At 41.7% G+C, this 17,820-nt stretch overlaps 1 protein-coding gene across 2 annotated transcripts; it reads left to right on the top strand.

Moving 5' to 3' along the window:
- Positions 1–118: 118 nt before the first annotated feature.
- Positions 119–17,488, top strand: usp40 (ubiquitin specific peptidase 40). Of its 2 annotated transcripts, none has more exons than XM_049596536.1 (31): positions 119–829; positions 949–1,016; positions 1,855–1,968; positions 2,696–2,860; positions 3,080–3,226; positions 3,467–3,610; positions 3,867–3,995; positions 4,160–4,276; positions 4,394–4,501; positions 4,612–4,812; positions 4,920–5,058; positions 5,279–5,360; positions 6,799–6,970; positions 7,067–7,151; positions 7,242–7,312; positions 7,394–7,803; positions 7,882–8,035; positions 8,146–8,206; positions 9,304–9,357; positions 9,593–9,681; positions 9,864–9,950; positions 10,046–10,082; positions 10,201–10,265; positions 11,693–11,767; positions 12,449–12,682; positions 12,986–13,104; positions 13,219–13,284; positions 13,392–13,602; positions 14,925–15,020; positions 15,114–15,208; positions 15,481–17,488. In XM_049596536.1, exons 1-31 carry the CDS (start codon positions 634–636, stop codon positions 15,587–15,589), a joined length of 3,900 nt encoding a protein of 1,299 aa, XP_049452493.1. In that variant the 5' UTR covers positions 119–633; the 3' UTR covers positions 15,590–17,488. The 2 variants fall into 2 exon arrangements, with proteins under 2 accessions (XP_049452493.1, XP_049452494.1); XM_049596537.1 differs by having other exon boundaries at positions 4,923–5,058.
- The last annotated feature ends 332 nt before the right edge of the window (positions 17,489–17,820 follow it).

Genomic DNA, 17,820 nt, shown 5'->3' on the forward strand with positions numbered 1-17,820 from the left:
TGTTCATGCGTATTGGCGAAGTTATGAAAATATAATCAGTTATATTCATTGTGAGTATGTTCGTTAGCTAAGTGTGACACTACAAGTACCACAATGCACCGCTCCATTTTCAGCCAGAAAGAAACATGGCTGCCCACTGTTCACCGATGGTATTTTTATTTACGTTTCGTTTATTCGTTTTAAGACAGACAGAGGAAGAAAGAGAGAGCGCCAGGAGCTACACCGTGAATTAATTCAGTTAAACGAGTCGTTAGAGATTCGGTGAGAATACGCCATTTTGTCCAGTTGTAGTAACAGTGACCGTAAACGTTACTGACAGCCTGATTTTTTTCTCCCCACTTTCGCTGAGCTGTCATACTGCTCATCAGTGTCGGACCGTTTGCCTTTGTTAGCGTACTAAACTAGCTAAACAACCTTTCAGCGAGTCCAACGCTTACATGCTACATCCGGTAATAGTCGCTATGTTTAGCCCCGTGAAGTCTTCTTATTTCAGAGTGAGCCCGGCCATTGTCAACAGAGAACTCGGCAAGACCAAGATGAGATAGCAAGAGGGAATATCACAGTGCTAACACACGATTTACCACGAGAGCCCGAGCATAACGCAGAGAAAACGGAGTGAATCACTCAAACGGCATGTTTGGGAATCTATTCGAGGAGGAGGAGGAGGAAGGCTTCTCTTCCACCTCCTCCAGAGGCAGAGTTGTGAAGGGGGGAGACGAGCCACCTCCACCCCGAGGAAGAAGCAATCTGTGCGGCATCAAGAACCAGGGTGGCACCTGCTACCTCAACTCTCTGCTCCAGACCCTGCTGTTCACCCCAGAGTTCAGAGGTGAGGACAGATTATTTCTTTTAGAGTCATGGGATGAGATTGAGTGCAGCAGACAACCAGAGAGCAGTTATTTATTTATTTATGTTTACATATTCATTGTTTGGTGTGTATCTGTACAGAGGAGCTGTTCAAGCTGGGAGCAGAGGAATTAGGATGCCTGGAAGACAAAGAGAAACCAGGGTCCAAAGTAAGTGATGTAAAGTGCCTATTGCTTTAACCATAAATGAAATGTCTGTATCTTTGAATTGTAATGGGTGTCTACGGGTCCTTAAAGAGTCCTACAATGTCTTAAATTAAGTTTTCTTAATATGAGGCTTTAAAAAGTCTCAAATCCAGACTCATCAGACCAGGCAACATTTTTCCAACCATCTATTGTCCAGTTTTGGTGAGCCTGTGTGAACTGTAGCCTCAGTTTCCTGTTGTTAGCTGACAGGAGTGGCACCTGGTGTGGTCTTCTGCTGCTGTAGCCCATCTGCTTCAAGGTTGGACGTGTTGTTGGCTCAGAGATGGTCTTCTGCAGACCTTGGTTGTAACGAGTGGTTATTTGAGTCACTTTTCTAACATCTTTAACCAGTCTGGCCATTCTCCTCTGACCTCTGGCATAAACATGGTATTTTCACCTAGAGAACTGCCGCTCACCCTAGAGATGGTTGTGTGAAAATCCCAGTAGATCAGCAGTTTTTGACAGACCAGCCCGTCTGGCACCAACAACCATGCCACCTTCAATGTCTTAAATCACCTTTCTTCCCCATTCTGATGCTCAGTTTGAACTTCAGCAGGTCATCTAGACCATGTCTACATGCCTAAACATGCACTGTGTTGCTGCCATGTGATTAGCTAATTAGCTATTTGCATTAACAAACAGTTAAACAGGTGTGCCTAATAAAATGGCTGGGAAGTGTATATATAATGTGTATTTCCATTGCAGGTTTGGTCTTAAATTTCATATAAGGTGGTATTAAAAATGTCTTTAAAAGTCTTACATTTAACTTATATCTAAGGAGGTTTTCCTTTGTTCTCCTCAGGTCAGAGTGATCCCTCTGGAGCTGCAGAGACTGTTTGCCAGTCTGCTGCTGGTGGACCAGCAGAGCGCCTCCACCGCTGACCTCACTGACAGCTTTGGCTGGAACAGCAGTGAGGTATGTGTCCATTATCTTTGTCAGTGGGAGGGAGAAAGAGAGGCTCAGGTTACACTTCTCATTTCAGTGAGCGATTTACCTTCCAGTCATACCAGGAATTGCATGCTGAAATGCACAAAAGTGGATTTCACATTATTGGCAGGTCGGGCCTGATTTCACTTACATTTTGTCTGGAGGCATCCCAGCTGCAGTCATGCAAAACAAATTCACAAAGAGGGAAAACAGGAAGAAGCATTCACAGATTTACACAGGCCATGCATGACCACATTTTCCAGGTCAAGACTGCAGGTTTATGGGTGTACCTACTTCTTTTTCTGTCCGTTTACAGTATACAGTATTGTATATCAGACAAAAAGCCATCAGAATATATAGGAGAGTGCACCCACTTCCTTCTTGGAAACCTACCCATCAACTTAGTAGTACGCCCACCACATCAACTACTGCTACACCACAGGAAGCTGCTTCTAGCTAGAGAAGAAAAGTGGAGAACCATTTTGCATTTTCAGTCAAGTTTTATTGATGTCTATTGGTGCTCGTCTTGCATAACTTCCTGTTTGTATTTAAGGGTGAAGTGCATTGATTTCTTCAATGATAACACACCGACAACATACCATTAAACGTCTAATACAGTATGCACTGTATACAGTTAGTTCATAGTGTGGAACTGGGGCACAACCGATGTCTTTTGTTTGTAATTTGATCCCTTTTCTGTGTGTTCTTCTCTCAGGGAACAAACCAGCATGATGTGCAGGAGCTGAACAGGATCCTGTTCAGTGCCCTGGAGCACTCTCTTGTGGGCACCAGTGGTAGTACGTTTATCCACCAGCTGTACCATGGGACCATTGTCAACAGCATTGTCTGCAAGGAGTGTGGTAACGTCAGCCAGAGACAGGTGCGTCCATATTTGCCAGGTTTCTCTGCCTCTTTGATGTGGCTCCTTTTTAAAAGTTATATTCTGCCCATTAGTTACTGTTTTTGTCTAAATCTCATGTCAGTAAGATTTAGCAAGACTGACACAATGGGAGTAGTCCTAAGTGGAAAAAGTCTTACTATAAAATGCTAACACAAAGATGACTAATTAACCCAGCTCTGTTTTCTGTGTCTTCTTTAGGAGGACTTCCTGGACCTGACGGCATGTGTTTGTGGCGTGTCTAGCCTGGAGGAGGCTCTGTGGAACATGTTTGTAGAGGAAGAGTTGTTTGAGGGCAATAACCTGTACCGCTGTGCACAGTGTAACAAGCTGGTGACTGCTGCCAAGGTCAGTGCCAGCTTCAGACTGTGTCAACACAATAACAATGGTTATATCACAGTGAGCCATAAGAGATAATAAAATTCTCCCTTTCCCTCTTTTTCCCTGGAAAGGAGCATTAAAACTAAACATGTAAAAACTTGTTAAATAAACATGGTCTCCTTGTGTAATTTCTTTTTCTTTTTTACATCAAAAATGTTGCCTTTTTTTGTTGTTCCTCACCTTCCTTTACTTATTTTGCTGTTGCAGTCTGCCAAGTTGAAGAAGCTCCCTCCATTCATAACCATGTCTTTGCTGAGATTCAGCTTTGATTTTGCCAAATGTGAGCGATACAAGGAGACGGGACGCTACAGTTTCCCCTTAAGCATCAACCTACGGCCATTTTGTGAAGAGGTACCTGATGGATTTTAACACTAACCTCTCTTCTTTTTAGATCAGGCACATTTAACATGACTCTTCTTAATTGTCAATAATAATAATGTCAATAATTCAGTCAAACTTTATTTATACAGCACCCTTAAGAATATTTAATAATGATCTTATTTGTTGTTATTTTAGTTCAATTTTTTGGTTTCCAGGCTCATGTGAACTTCATTCTGGAAGGTTTTGACACACTAAGAGGTCTTGATTATGTTTTCCTCCCTCACAGACTGATGGAGATGACTCTGATTACTCCTACGAGCTGTTCTCTGTGATTATCCATAAGGGCGGCTGCTATGGTGGCCATTACCACGTTCATATCAGGGACATTGACCAGCTTGGCCAATGGGAGCCAACGGTGAGAAACACACCAGGGCAAACATCCCCAATAAAATTACTGCTAATATTCAGATTGGCAGACTTTTTGGATGTGCTTAGTATCAGCAATGTTAAATAAAGTTTGCCATTCAGTTTTTGAATGTGTGCACCAGGATAGGCATCACCTCCTTGTTTCTTTGTCAGGAGGAGGAATGCAAACCCAAGACTCAGAGGAAAGTCAAGGAGGAGGTCAAGAAAATGTGTGAGCCAAAAGTACAAGAAGATGACCCTTTGTCTGTCCTCACTGCCATTATTGCCCAGGTATAGCCACAGCAACTCTCCTCAATCGGAATATTTTTAGTTCATTAAGTGTTTCTTGTTGAGTCAGTAGTATTGCCAGCTCTTTTAATTGGGTGGCATTCATTTTCTGTCCACTAGGAACCATCAAAGAGTGTCCTCTTGGACCAGCTGGGACAGAAACTCATGAATAAGATTGGTTCATCCTGGAGCAAAAAGTTCAGAAAACACTATGGTCCCATAGGAAAGGTATTTAGGAGTTCTTGTTTTTATGTTTTCATATTTATCATTTTGAGCTCATACCAGTGTATATCTCATACCAATAGTTCTTACTTCTTTGCTTTTCCCTCCTGGTGTAGTTCCTGCAGTCCCATAGTGATATTTTCATGTTGGTGTCCAATGGTACTCGAGTGGCACTGAAGGCAAACCCGCCAAGCCCTGTGACTGAGCCGCCCGGCCCAGCAGAGCAGACCACTAACTCCGATCCTTCAACACCTTCAGACCCCGGAGCTGCTGAGCAACAGCCGGAACAAGACCAGAAGCCAGAGTGTGGGCAAGAGGTAGAGCAACAGTCTAAAAGGTCTAACGTGAACAAAGACTGTTCCTGGTGGACATCTTGTGATTACTTAGGTGCCTGTTTCTCATGGTTTTTCTTCCTGTCTGTCAGCAGGGTAGCCACTGGTTTGATCTGAACGACTCCACGGTGACTTCTATCAGGGAGTCTGACATAGAGAAGCAGTTCCAGGGCAAAGAGAGCGCGTACATGCTGTTCTACAGAAAAACGCGGCTGCACAGGCCTAGTGAAGGTAACAGACACCATGTTTTGTTTTGGAAAAGAGAATCGGAGAAAGAAAGAGTGAAGGAAAAAATTATTATGGGTAATTTGAATGAATGAAACAGCAAACTGGTTCATCATTTGTTTAGTTTGATAACTTAATAGTTATGTCATCAAGTACACAGGAGGCGAAGTAATTAGAAGACTAATATTTATCTATTGAAATGTGTTTTATGTGTTTACATTCACAGCCCTGAACAATCCCCAGTATAAAGTTCCTCTCAACCTCATCCAGATGGCTCAGGAGGAGAACATCAAACTGCAGAACATGCGGTACAGAGACAAACACACATATTACGCTATCACCACATGACACTTTTAGCTGTTAAGTGGGTTCTGACTTAAGCGGGATTTATAGTTGTGTGGCAGACCCTACACCTTAGCCTACGCATGTCACCTTTCCCGTTGTGAGCATTTATACTTGTGCTATGGTGTGTCTGTGTCACTCTGCAGTTACACCTCCAAAACACTAGACGGCGGCGGGGTCTCTGTGAAGTTTAATTGATTCAAAACACACATTAAATATGGCTTAATGGAGACAATTTCAAACACAAGTACACAAATCAGCTTCACTATAACTCGCAGCATTCACAGACAAACACTTGTCTTTATCTGGACACATTTTCCCCACAAATACAACATGATAATGTTTTTAGCACAAGCCTATGGCATTTTATATTGTATAAATTATGATCATCATATGATAGAGATTTCCTCTGCTCATATGAAGCCAGGATAAATCCCCGAGTGTAAATCCCCAAAGGATAAATCACACAGAAGACTTAAAATGATATTATTCACACAATTTATTGTTTATCTGTGATATTGAAGTAAATAAAAGCTTTGTTTCCACTGAGGGAAATGGTTTCAACTTGCAAAAAAAAACAAGAGGTCTTTGTTGCTGCGACATGTAGTTACATTCCTGGGGAGTTGTGCGTCACGCTATGGTGTAGGCTCTACGTTCCCCTCTATGAGTGTAAGATTTAAAGCTATAGTTGGTAATCCTGTTCAGAAACACTTCTTGTTATACTGGGTGAAACGGTCCTTCCATCCTGAGAGTAGTCAATACATAATGTGTTTAGAAAAAGGAACGAAAAAAATGTGACCTCTGTGGCAGCTGCAGGTCTGTAAAAACCAAGGTTAGCAGGAGTTTGCTGAACAATGGCAGAGAAAATGCAACCAAAAGTACCACTTCCAGTGTTACTTGTAATGGCTCGCCCCACTGAACAGGCTGAGAAAAGAAAGTCAGAGGCAGAAAAGGCTGCGACGAAAAAAGCTTTGGATAAAGTGAGAGCACAAACCAGAGTCAACATTGTTGCAGCTTTTGAACGGTGGAGACAACTGAGGGAGCTGAAGGGCCTGAAAAGTGATGCAGAGGTTGCTGTCTTTCTGTTGGACAGGTAATTATTTGTTTGCTTCGGGGGATTTGTTATTTTACTCGGCTCTCCTCTGCCCTGCTTACTCCTACTGCAGGATGCGAGTTCAAGTTCGTGTGGGGCGGTGGCTTTGGACAGAGCACTGACGGGAGGGGGAGGAGGGGGTGGAGCTTAGAGGAGGTGCCGCTTTCAAATCTTGCTAGCTCTCCAACATTACCAACTATAGCTTTAAGTGGTATCTTAAATTTCACAATCAGTGAGGATCAACAGAAGTTGTATAAAAATGGGTTTGTTACATAGATTATTCATATCAGTCAACACTCTTTATATTACAGCGAGGAGTTTGAAGCCACTAACAACACCATTGAGCTGCATCTGCACCTGGCCCCCTCATATAGGCTCGAAAATGGAGCCCTGCAGCCAATCAGCAAAGAGCAGAATGGGAGCACCAATTTGAGTTTCGACCGCAGAAAAACTGTGGGAGATCTCAGATTAGCTATTTATCAGGTAACTGATGTTGCAACTCTAGCTGTTGTTTATAAAACACTGAAAAGAATGAGAGATTTAGCTATTTTTTGTGCATATGTGCATTTGTTTATGTAGATGCAGGAACTCTGGGAAGGGGACATGGCTCTGACTGTGGCCAGGAGTCTTCCTGCAGGGTTACACCTCTACAACACTCTTACAGGTGAGACACTTAAATGTAAAACACCTCAAGAGGATATAATACGTTTTGGCAAATTGCGTAACTATATTCTGCTTGTGGTTCTCTTTGCAGATGATGGTGTGTCCCTGTACAGTGCAGGCATTTGTACAAACTCTGATCTGTTTGTGTGGAACGGCAGAGAGGTGAGTACAGCACGTTATCTGTAATGCTCACTTGGTAAGATCCCAAGTTGCTGACTAATGTACCTGTTTGTCTCCCTTCAGGTTTGTGGTGCGACTGTCCTAACTGGAGCAGAGTGGGAGCCAGTGCTACTAAATGTTGTCCGTCCCTTTTTGGGGGAAGATGAAGGTCAGGAGGTGGAGGATGGGATGGAGTGTGAGGAGGGAAGAGGAGGTTTTGAAAATGGGGAACCAGGGCTTAAAAAGGAAGCCAGAGGGTTTGCAGGTGCTGCGACCCTCGGGGAGGTGAGGGAGGCACTGGGGGAGCCTGAGGAGAGTCTGCTGTGCCAGGAGCATAAAGGAGGACAGAGAGGAGAGCACGAGGCAGGAGAGGGAGGAGGGGCAAGTGGATGGAGGGTGTTCCCACCCGATGACATGCAGCGGACGCTCAAGGAGCTGTCGCTGAAAGACGGAGATGCACTATTGGTGCTGGAGCCACAGTCCTTCGACAGCAGGTAAAATCCTTAACAGTGTGTGTACATGTTGTTTTCATCAGCCATGTGTTTTACCACTGTCTTCTTAACTTTGTTCAGCATGTTCGCTCTAAATGGAGACGTCGTCACTGTGACTACACCGTCTGACTGCCGCTGGCTCCAAGTGGAGTTTCGACCACTTATAGGAGGAGGAGGAGAAGGGGAGAAAGAAGAGGAGAGGAGGAAGATTAAGGTTCCAGCTACAGGAAGTATGGTCAGTAATTGTTGTGCTGCTCTGTCTGGCTGTGCTCTTTGTCTCTCCATTAAAGTATCACATTGTCCTTTCTAAAAGTAATTCATGTGATTAATGTGTCTCTCTTACAGCTGCTGTGTGAGGTGAAGCAGAGGGCCATAGAGGAGCTGCAGCTACAGGAGCAAATCTCAGGCAAGATGCTCAGTCTTATACATAACTGTGTCTGCAAAAGATTTCCTGGTCACTCTCCTCATTATAGAGTATATGCAGATGCAGAGTCCCACTTAGTGAAACAAGTGTGGATTAATTCTTGTGAACACAGATCCTCAAATTTGGCACAAATGTCCACTTGGACTAAACAATGAACTGACTAGATTTGTTGGTCAAAGGTCGGGGTCACTGTGACCTTGTCTGTCTCACTCTTGGGAAAACAATATCTCAAGAAATCGTTGAAGGAATTTCTTAAAATTTGTCCCAAATGAACGTGATATTGTAAGGCCTTGAAGGGATTTCCTCGAATTTGGCACAAACGTCCACTTGGACTCAACAATGAATTGACTAGATTGGTAAAAGCTCAGCGTCAGTGTGATTTTGTATCTGTTGCATTCTCATGAACACAATATCTCAAAACCTTGAAGGAATTTCCTCGAATTTGGCACATACGTCCATTTGGATTCAACAATGAATGGATTAGATTGGTCAAAAGTAAAGGCCACTGTAACCTTGTGTCTGTCTCATATTCGTAAATGCGATATTTCAAAAAGGCCTTGAAGGGATTTCCTCAGATTTGGCAAAAACATCCACTTGAACTCAGCAATGAACTCATCAGAGTTTGGTGGTCAAAGGTCAAGGTCTCTGTGACCTCACAAAACATGTTTTTGGCCGTAACTTTGCACTAATCGTGACAAAATTTTACACAAAGTGAAGCATCCATGTTTTAAAATATGTAGCGTCTTTGCAGCAATGTTCTAAGATAGGTTAGTGAAGTAAACATATATCGTAAATGTCTCTTGCAAATGTAAAATTACAGCCCATTAAACTGTAACACTTCAAACATGAGGCTACACTGCTTTAGGTTTTACCAGGGTTAGTATAGAATACCTCAATAAATTATAACATGCCCAAGATGAAAACTGGCTCGGGACCTCACAAGTGTCTTTAAGTATTTTTTTATTTTAACTCTCAGCTACTGTTCAGGCAGTGAAAATGTGTATTTGTGTTTGGAATCGTATGTTCTTATGCAAGCATACATTCCTAAATCAGCTGTTGTTTTTATTCTCACTGACCAGGTGCACAATACTGTCTGAGGCAGGTGGACTGCACAGGGAAACTCCTTCCTCCAGGTACTGTACTTTGTAACCTGGGGGTGATTTTAATGGTGCAGATGAGTTAGAGCTGGAAATCCCCCTCATTTTAACCAAAATATTAAGATAGGCATTCCTTTACACTGCCCCCTCATTAAATGTTTAAAAGGTACTCCCCCTGCTTGTAATTTTTCTTCTCATCATGTATCTTTGAAGTTTTTAGAGCACATTTACTAAGTGCATTTATGTTGTCTTACCGTGGTTTACCTGACAGTGTGTGAGGAGCTGAGTGTTCGGGATGCAGGCGTGCGACTCATGACCACACTGACTCTCTGTCCGGGAAATGCCCCCAAGGCATCACAGGTGTGTCTTTTTATTTGAGATCTTCAATAAATCCTTTGTACTTGCAGCTGCACAGCTGAATGTTGCAGAACGTTTAAGTACCAATAAAACCATCGGATCCCACATTTTAAAACAAATCGAGCTGAAGAGTTACGAGTGTTTAATATGCTTGACTGATGTTGATGTTTCCATTTGCTTGGCAGCTTTTCTTGCACTTCACTGTGGGCATGGCGCCCTCTGCTGGCATGGAGATGAACATAATTGTGGAGAAAACTTGTACCGTCAAAGAGGTGAGGAAACGTATTTTGTGAAACATTCATAATGTGCTGATATTACATGTTTGTGTCCTTTTAAAAAATGTTTATCTTTTGATTGTTATTTGCAGTGTCTAAAGGCGATGCTGGATGCCGTGGGACTTGATGGTAAAACTACAGTTTTCTACTGTTTTCCTATCATACTGTATGTAACTAGTATGTACTGTAGACTCAACTTTTGTGGTCGTTAACTGTTTGTAATATGATTTTAAATGTGTGTTTGCAGGCACCTGTTGGCACTTGAGGAGGCTGGATTGGTGTGAGGAGGTTGGAGAACCAATTATGGATGAGGTGGGTGGCTGACTGTATTGTGCACAGTATGAATAGTATTTGTTATATTTAAAAACTCACTGCTGGTACACACCTCAAGAATGAGACTGAATTGAGCCTTGAGTTCAAAGTAAGGTTTGGATTTGAGGATGACCTTCTTCAGGGCTTTCTGGAGGGTCTGGACTCGAGCCTCAGCTTCCTGGCAGAGCCTAAATCAAACTGTTTGTAGATGTCAGATAGATATTTTTTGCTTTGCTCATTTTACCCTGCTGATTGTTTGAGCATTTTCACATACTTTTTCAGTCCCTCCAGGATGTTGTGATGTTGCAGTAGCAACAATTAACGCATATTCAACTAAACCCTATGAATTCTGTGGGACCTTGCAGTTTTGTTCAATCACTGCAACTTTTCCACAGATTGGAACAATCATTATAGTTTGCCGTGAGTTTCACCAATAGTAGCACATTGTCAAACTCGCCCTCTTGTCTCTGATCGCGAAGATGTAGATGTTTTTCAATGTCTCACATTTACCAACAAAAATGACAGTTAAAGACCATGCAAGGCAATGCCCTGATGTTTCGTCCCGTGAGCAATGTTGTGATGAAACACAAACAAAAGTCACTGATTTAACAAATACTTTTGTACCTCAAAATGTGGAGAATAGCTGAAACACGTTGACAACAGACAAATCACCGTGACAGAGGCTGTTACAGATCCATTGCAAGTGCAGAAAAAAATCATAGTGAGATTAATTATGTATGGACGGTGGTGACGTTAATTCAATACAATTTTATTTAAATATAAAGTCCAGTTTCACAAATCCCAATTTAATTCAGAGGGCTTTACAGCAGACAACATCCCTCTGTCCTCGGAAACCTCACAGTGGATAAGGGGGAAAAAAATGGTAGAAACCTTAGGAAGAGCAACTGAGGAGAGATCCCTCGTCCAGGACGGACAGACGTGCAATAGATGTCGTGTGTAAAGGACACACAACACACAAACCAAGAATAGTGTGGTTTATACTCATTGGAACAAATTGCCTTGATTTTTAATGAATTGTACAAAAAAAAAACAACTACTTGCAATTTTTATTGCAAAAAATGTCAAAAAACATTACAACATGCTTCCCATTTTATTTAAAAAGCTGGCGTGAAATCAGGTATTTTTGGCTGCAACAATCCCCCAAAAAAACTCTGTGAAATCCTGGAGGGGCAGATTTTTAATGATTTGTAGCACCAGGCAAAGTTCATAGAGAGAATATTATTTGTAAGCTAACAAAACTAAACTTGCATGTACCCAAAAGCAGATATATACTAGAAGGCAAAATCCAATCACATGACACCAAAACTCTTGAGTATTTTTTGAACTATTTGACCAACTTCTGCTGCATATTTGACAAAAATATATTAATACTCTCCCATTTAATCACAACCACCTTTTATTCTCAGGATGCTTCTCTGTCAGAGCTGAAGATAAACAATGGAGAGACATTAGTCGTCACAGAAGGACAACTTCCTCCAAAGGTACTTAAAGGTTTTTATATGGGCTGGAGAGTCATTATACACCGGTGGTGGAGGAAGTTTTCAGATCCTTTACTTCAGCAAGTGAACTAATACCACGCTGTGAAAATACTTCACTACAAGTAAAAGTCCTGCATTCAAAACCTTACTGAAGTAAAAGTATGTAAGTGTTATCGTCAAAATGTAGTTGAAGTACTGAAAGTAAAAGTAAAAGTTGTACCATTCTATCTGATATTTTTGGTTGGCTATCTGATATGTTTGTTGCATTTTACTGCTGTAGATGTTTAAAGTTGTGCTCATTTTAACTCATTTATACTGTTGGGTAGTTTGATCTACAACAATGCATCATGTTCTGTAAGGTTATCACATATTTAAAGAAGTTGAGTCAACTTCTTATGAGCTCAGAAAAACAGCCCTGTTTCTAGATTTTTGACGATGCTGTTTCCAGATGATCCAAGAAGGTTTTTCATTAGACAAACGAAGTCAAGTAAAAACTACATTTGTCTCTGAGATGTATTGGAGTGGGTGTATGAAGTAAAATAAAATAGAAACATTCAAGTCTAAGTACTTCAAAATTATACTCAAGTATAGTACTAGAGTAAATGTACTTAGTTACATTCCACCACTGTTATACATTAAAACTTCACCTCTGTAATCAGCCTTTGCTGTCTCTTTATCTGTCAGGGTTTCCTCAAGCTATCTGTGTGGCTTTATCTGGATCCCAAAAACAACTCAGCGGTTTCTCAGGATTTTAATCACACTGACAACGGCCTCACTGAGGAGCAAGTGCCGGAGGTTGTGACTGCAGGTGAAACACAAAGTCACGTACCTCCTCTGTGTGCTGGCAACATGGAGCTGAGGAGTGCAGGGCAGGTGGAGATATCAGACGAAGCCACGCTGGAGGATCTCAAGACTCAGGTAGCGTATGAAGGTTATGTGTATTGCAAAAGAGTTGATAGTTGTTCATACTCGTGTGGTAATCCTCTTTGAATCTAGTAGTTTTCCGTCCGTATTACTTAGGACCCAGAGATCAACCCCTTTCCCAATCCTACCAGTTAGTTCTAAGGGTATAACATAGGTTGTTACTGGATGACATTTTACTAGCAGGTTAGTTTAGGAGGCCAAACACAACAAAACACAAACCAGGTAAATGTAAGTGTATGCAATTTTGATGCTTTTAATCTAACCAAATGCAAACCTCTTGCTCTACTTCTGCATCAGGTGTTGACGCTGCCAGCCCTTCAAGATGTGTGTGTGCCCACCACTGCGTTCATGCGTGTGTGGCAGCTTGAGGGATGGAGGCTGGCACGTATCCTCAGAGGACAACAGCTCACACTCAAGTATGACTATGAAGTTTTCTGACACAGTGTTTATTCCCATTTATGTGTAATGTGATGGCCACTAGATTTATTATCGATAAATGCAGCCCTTCTGTTTGGTTTCCTCCCGATCAGGAAGTTGAAGCTGACCAGCGGCACTGACCTCTGTGTGCAGCAGCTACTAAAAGAAGAAGATCTGGGGTAAAGTTTGGAATGTCACCACCATTAACCATCTGTCCAATACATACAGTAGATTTCCCTGATTTAATTTCTTAGTTAAATTCTTTTTTTGTCCCTCTGTTCCTCAGCCCTAAAGATGTGATGCTGAATGTTAAAATGGGAGTACCAGGGGAGAGGTGTTTCTACCCTCCTGAGGAGCTGGTGTGGGATGCATCCCGTGACTCTTCTCCACGCTCTCTACGCACTTGTCTGGCTGCACACTACGGCCTCTCCCCTGACTCTCTGCTGCTGGCCAAACACCAGCCAGACAAACACACCTGGGAGGAAATCTCAAACTGGGTAAGACTAAAGGAGAATCTGGTTTGGTTCTTGCAACGTAGGGTGCTTTCAGATCTAGAGTTTGCTTGCTTTGCTCCGAATCAGGGACTTACAAAGTTGGTTCGTGTTCTCACGGCAGCATTTACAAGCGGACCAGATCAAATGCCTTGCACGAGAAAGCTGCTCTTGATTGGTCAGAATTTCCATGTGGGAAAAATCCAGGAAGTAAACAAAACTTTGAAGAAGAGTACACTTGCAAGATAAATGTGACACTTTCTAATGTCACAATGGAGGGACAACTACGCAGGTTGATTTTAGCGCTGCTCATCGTGGACTATATTGCTGTCATTGTTCATTTTAGTCAAACCATACAGTTTGAAAACGAGGCGCGGCTCCAACTAGAAAACAATGTTTTGATGCATTGGATGTGCTGAATGTGCATATTAAGGCAGTACAGGAGGAGGTGCACATTAATAATCCTCCAGGACTGTAACATGCTCATGTTTAACCCAAACAATGTGTCATGTGACTGCAGTTGGTTCAGATCAAGGTCGGAACACGTTCTCACCACAAATGATCCGCACCAGCATTAGTTTTTTGGTGTGCACCTGTCCAAACGAACCGGACTTAGGGGGCAAACGAAGTTGTCAGGGCAAATGTGAAAGCATCCTAATATGGCAGCAGCTGATGTGAAACTTTTTGTTGAAGCCATTTCCGTATCCGTATTGAATGAACTGTATACTTTGGCTGAAAGAAGAACAATCGACTGCACTTAAAGCTTTCCTTGAGAAGAAAGATGTGTTTACTTTGACAGCATGCCAGTTCATTTCTGCACACTGTAGTCTGTTTACATTTACTGTTGCTCAGGCATTGTTTTTTTCCATGGCTTTGCACCAAGTCCCACCTTAATGTGCTATGATTGGTCATGTACACCGGGCTGATCTGGTCATTTGTCGCTTAGTCACATGTTGATAAATCCTTGATAAAACCCCATGAAAATGGAAATGAACAGAGAGGTTCCAGACTTCTTTGCATTTGCGATTTAGTCTATCAATGTCAGGCTAAACCCATATGTGTACTTGCAGTCTTTTGCTCAGTAGTTAAGTTGGTAGAGGAGATGGCAAAGCTTTAAACAGTTTGGGAAGAACATGAGAAAGAAATGACTGCATGAAATGTAGCAAAGAGTGGCTAACAGTTGGACAGTCAACCTTGATCATTCAGTCCATAATTTTATCAGGAGCATAAATAAAGAAAGTATTCCAGAATGTCAGTGTTCTTGTATGTGTTGCTAATTCATTGTCACATTATCAGTGAATAATGTGTCATTTGCCTTTAACTCTCAGAGTCAGCAGATTTCCAAAAAGAAAAAGAAGAGAAAAGCAGAATCATTACTGGGAGCACCATTTCACCTCAAAGACGGCGATACAATCGGCATCAAGGTATCAATAAAATCCTGTCCCTTTTTAAGAACGACTCAGTTTTGCTTTGATTTGTTTGAGAAACACTAAATCTGTCCTTGATGTCTTTCCCAGAATCTTTTGATTGATAACAACAGGGACTTCCTCACCCTGGAGGATGAACGGGGTCAGCAGAGGCTCAGAGAGCAGGCGGAGGAACGCAGGAAAGGGTGGGACTTATTCACTTAGACACATGCAGCTGCGGGGAACATGCTTGTTTCTTGGTGTAACAGTTGTGATCATGGCTTTGAACTGAGTTCAGAGAACAGGAAACAACTCAAACCTTTTATGGCATGTGTTGTTTGGAAATCATCCTGTGACAACTGTGATCAGTAATGTAGCTGTAACACCACACCACTGTGTCAGTTAGCTCTGATAAGATTTCATGTCGTCCAACGTCTGCTCAAGATCCTAATTCTTTTTTACCCTTGCTTGTTTTCAGAGGGCAGGCTGCAGGCTCTGATGGCGCTGGACCACAGAAGAAGACTGCTCCGACCAAATCCAGGAAACCAGAGGTAGCCCTGTCGATCAGCGTTGGGGAATTCAGATAGCACCCTGCTCCCATGGGTGCATGGACTAATCAGAACTACCTACAAAACCACATGTGCACACACACACACAGATGCCATGTTGCAATGAGGACAATCCACTCGACATCAGTCTTGTGCCACTTTTTTTTTTTTTTTAACTGTATTTCTCCGCAAATCTTTCAAACCTGACTAAAAACTCTGAGGTACTTCCTGTCTGATTTGTCGACAGAGGAGCAGAAGAATTTTATTTGGACTCTTTAATTTGCTGTTTTCAAAAAACTGACAATTTTATTTTTTTTTTTAAAGCTTGCTTCCTTTCCGTTCAAGCTCTTCTAACTTACAGCCACCACACATTCTGTTTTTTTAAATCAGTTGCTGTTTGCTTGCTTTTCAAAATTTTCTGAGGGATTTTTGAAGACAGTGTGACCTTCAGGATTTTTTTTGCTGCATGGATCAGTAGCTAATTTGTAACCTTATAGTGAAAGTATGAGCTCAGAGAGAAAACTATTTCTACTTGGTGTTTTTTTCTATCACAGGCTGACACCTGTGCAAACTGGAGTTTCTATCTCATATAGTGTTTTATATTAACTATAGCAATCAGGGTGACATGTTATATACTAGTAGCCACAAGCTAGTGGCTTTAAACTTTCACTTGTTCAGTACAAGAAGCCATTATAGTAAAAAATCAACCATGATGTGTTGATGTTGGTCATTAGGTGTTTGAAGTGATGCTCATTTTTATGATAAACCCGTCACTGTGCGCCAAGAACAAAACGTTTATCTGGATCATGGGGTTGTTTTAGGTTGATAACGGAGAGGAGAGATGGGCCTTAACGTGGAGACGCCTCGATGCTGCTCCGTCCTCCCTACCTCGCGCTCTACCTCTCTCATTCTACCTCTGCTCCCTTTAATTCCTTTAAAATGCATCTTCCTAACTTAAAGCCCTGCTTCATCAAGAGTCAAATACGGTTAAATAAGTATTACAGTGAGATAATTTTTGCTCTGTGTGTTCTCAACTTAAGGTTTGAAGTGACACATTTGCTGTGTAAGTGTAGATCGTCTGCCTTTGGTTACTTCCAGTCATGTTTTATAAACGTATCAAACATAATCTCCCCTTTTAGAGCTCCAAATTAAAGCAGACTGTCTTCACTCTCACCTCAATATATCATTTCACATTCAACTGAATAACTGTATGGAGCCAAACATCACTGTGTTATATAATCACCTATGGCGCCAGATGAATTTGCTGCTCACTGCTGCTCCACAAATATACTGTAAAACATTTAAAATTCTTTCTGACAGTTTTTCTTCTTCATTATGTAAAAGTGCAAATTCCTGAGTTGCTCCAAGAGTTTTCATCGTGGGACATTTAAATGTTTCATCTGCATGCACTATATGTGAACTTCAGGGAAGTAAAAATCATTCTGATGGATAATTTATTTGAAGAAAAAAGCGACAAAATAATTTTGTTACTGTATGAATCGTGATGGAAATCTGATTTTGTTATGAAATATTTTTATGGTGCTTGCAGGTTTTGTTTCATGTATAAATCTGGCCTTTATCAGTGCCAAGAGTTTGCAAGTAGAAATAACTTTTTTTTTTTTTTGGCTATATACTCAGCAATAGTTGAATTTCATTTTGTATTGTTTACTAGTGTTATTGATTACATTTTTGGTGTTATTGAGAAGGACTGCCCTGCTGTATTATGACAGTGGACTTCTGTGTGTATCTGTGTCAGATTGAAAGTGCAGGAAATATTTTATCAATAATAAAGGTATAAAGTAGTAACTGTCTGTCATGTTGTGTTAATTAGACTGAAACTAATTCATTGTGGCTTTCATACAGATTCTAACAGATTCCTAGCTGCATGTCTTCATGAATGGCAGTGTCCATTGGTCGGTCAGTCTCTCAAGAACTGTACAGTTGAAGCAACCATTCATGCTCAAATTCACACCTACGGGCAATTTAGAGCTCAGCTACCTCTTCACCATGATGGACCAGCACAGTGCCCGCATCACTGCAGAAGCCTCACCAAATCATCTTTCCATCTCACGCTCCATTCTATCCTCACTGATGAACAAGTCCCAGATGAGAACCATGGCCTCAGATTTGGACGACCTGGAGCAGAGTCAACAACAGTCAGGTTGACTATTGCAACAACACATCATCAGTAGGGTAAAATGAACCTGTCTCACCACGGTCTAATCCCTGCTCATGTTCCCTATTAGTGGGTGAACAATCCAGTGCTTGGT

The sequence above is a fragment of the Epinephelus fuscoguttatus genome, linkage group LG14 (genome assembly GCF_011397635.1).
Source record: "Epinephelus fuscoguttatus linkage group LG14, E.fuscoguttatus.final_Chr_v1".
Taxonomy (NCBI): domain Eukaryota; kingdom Metazoa; phylum Chordata; class Actinopteri; order Perciformes; family Serranidae; genus Epinephelus; species Epinephelus fuscoguttatus.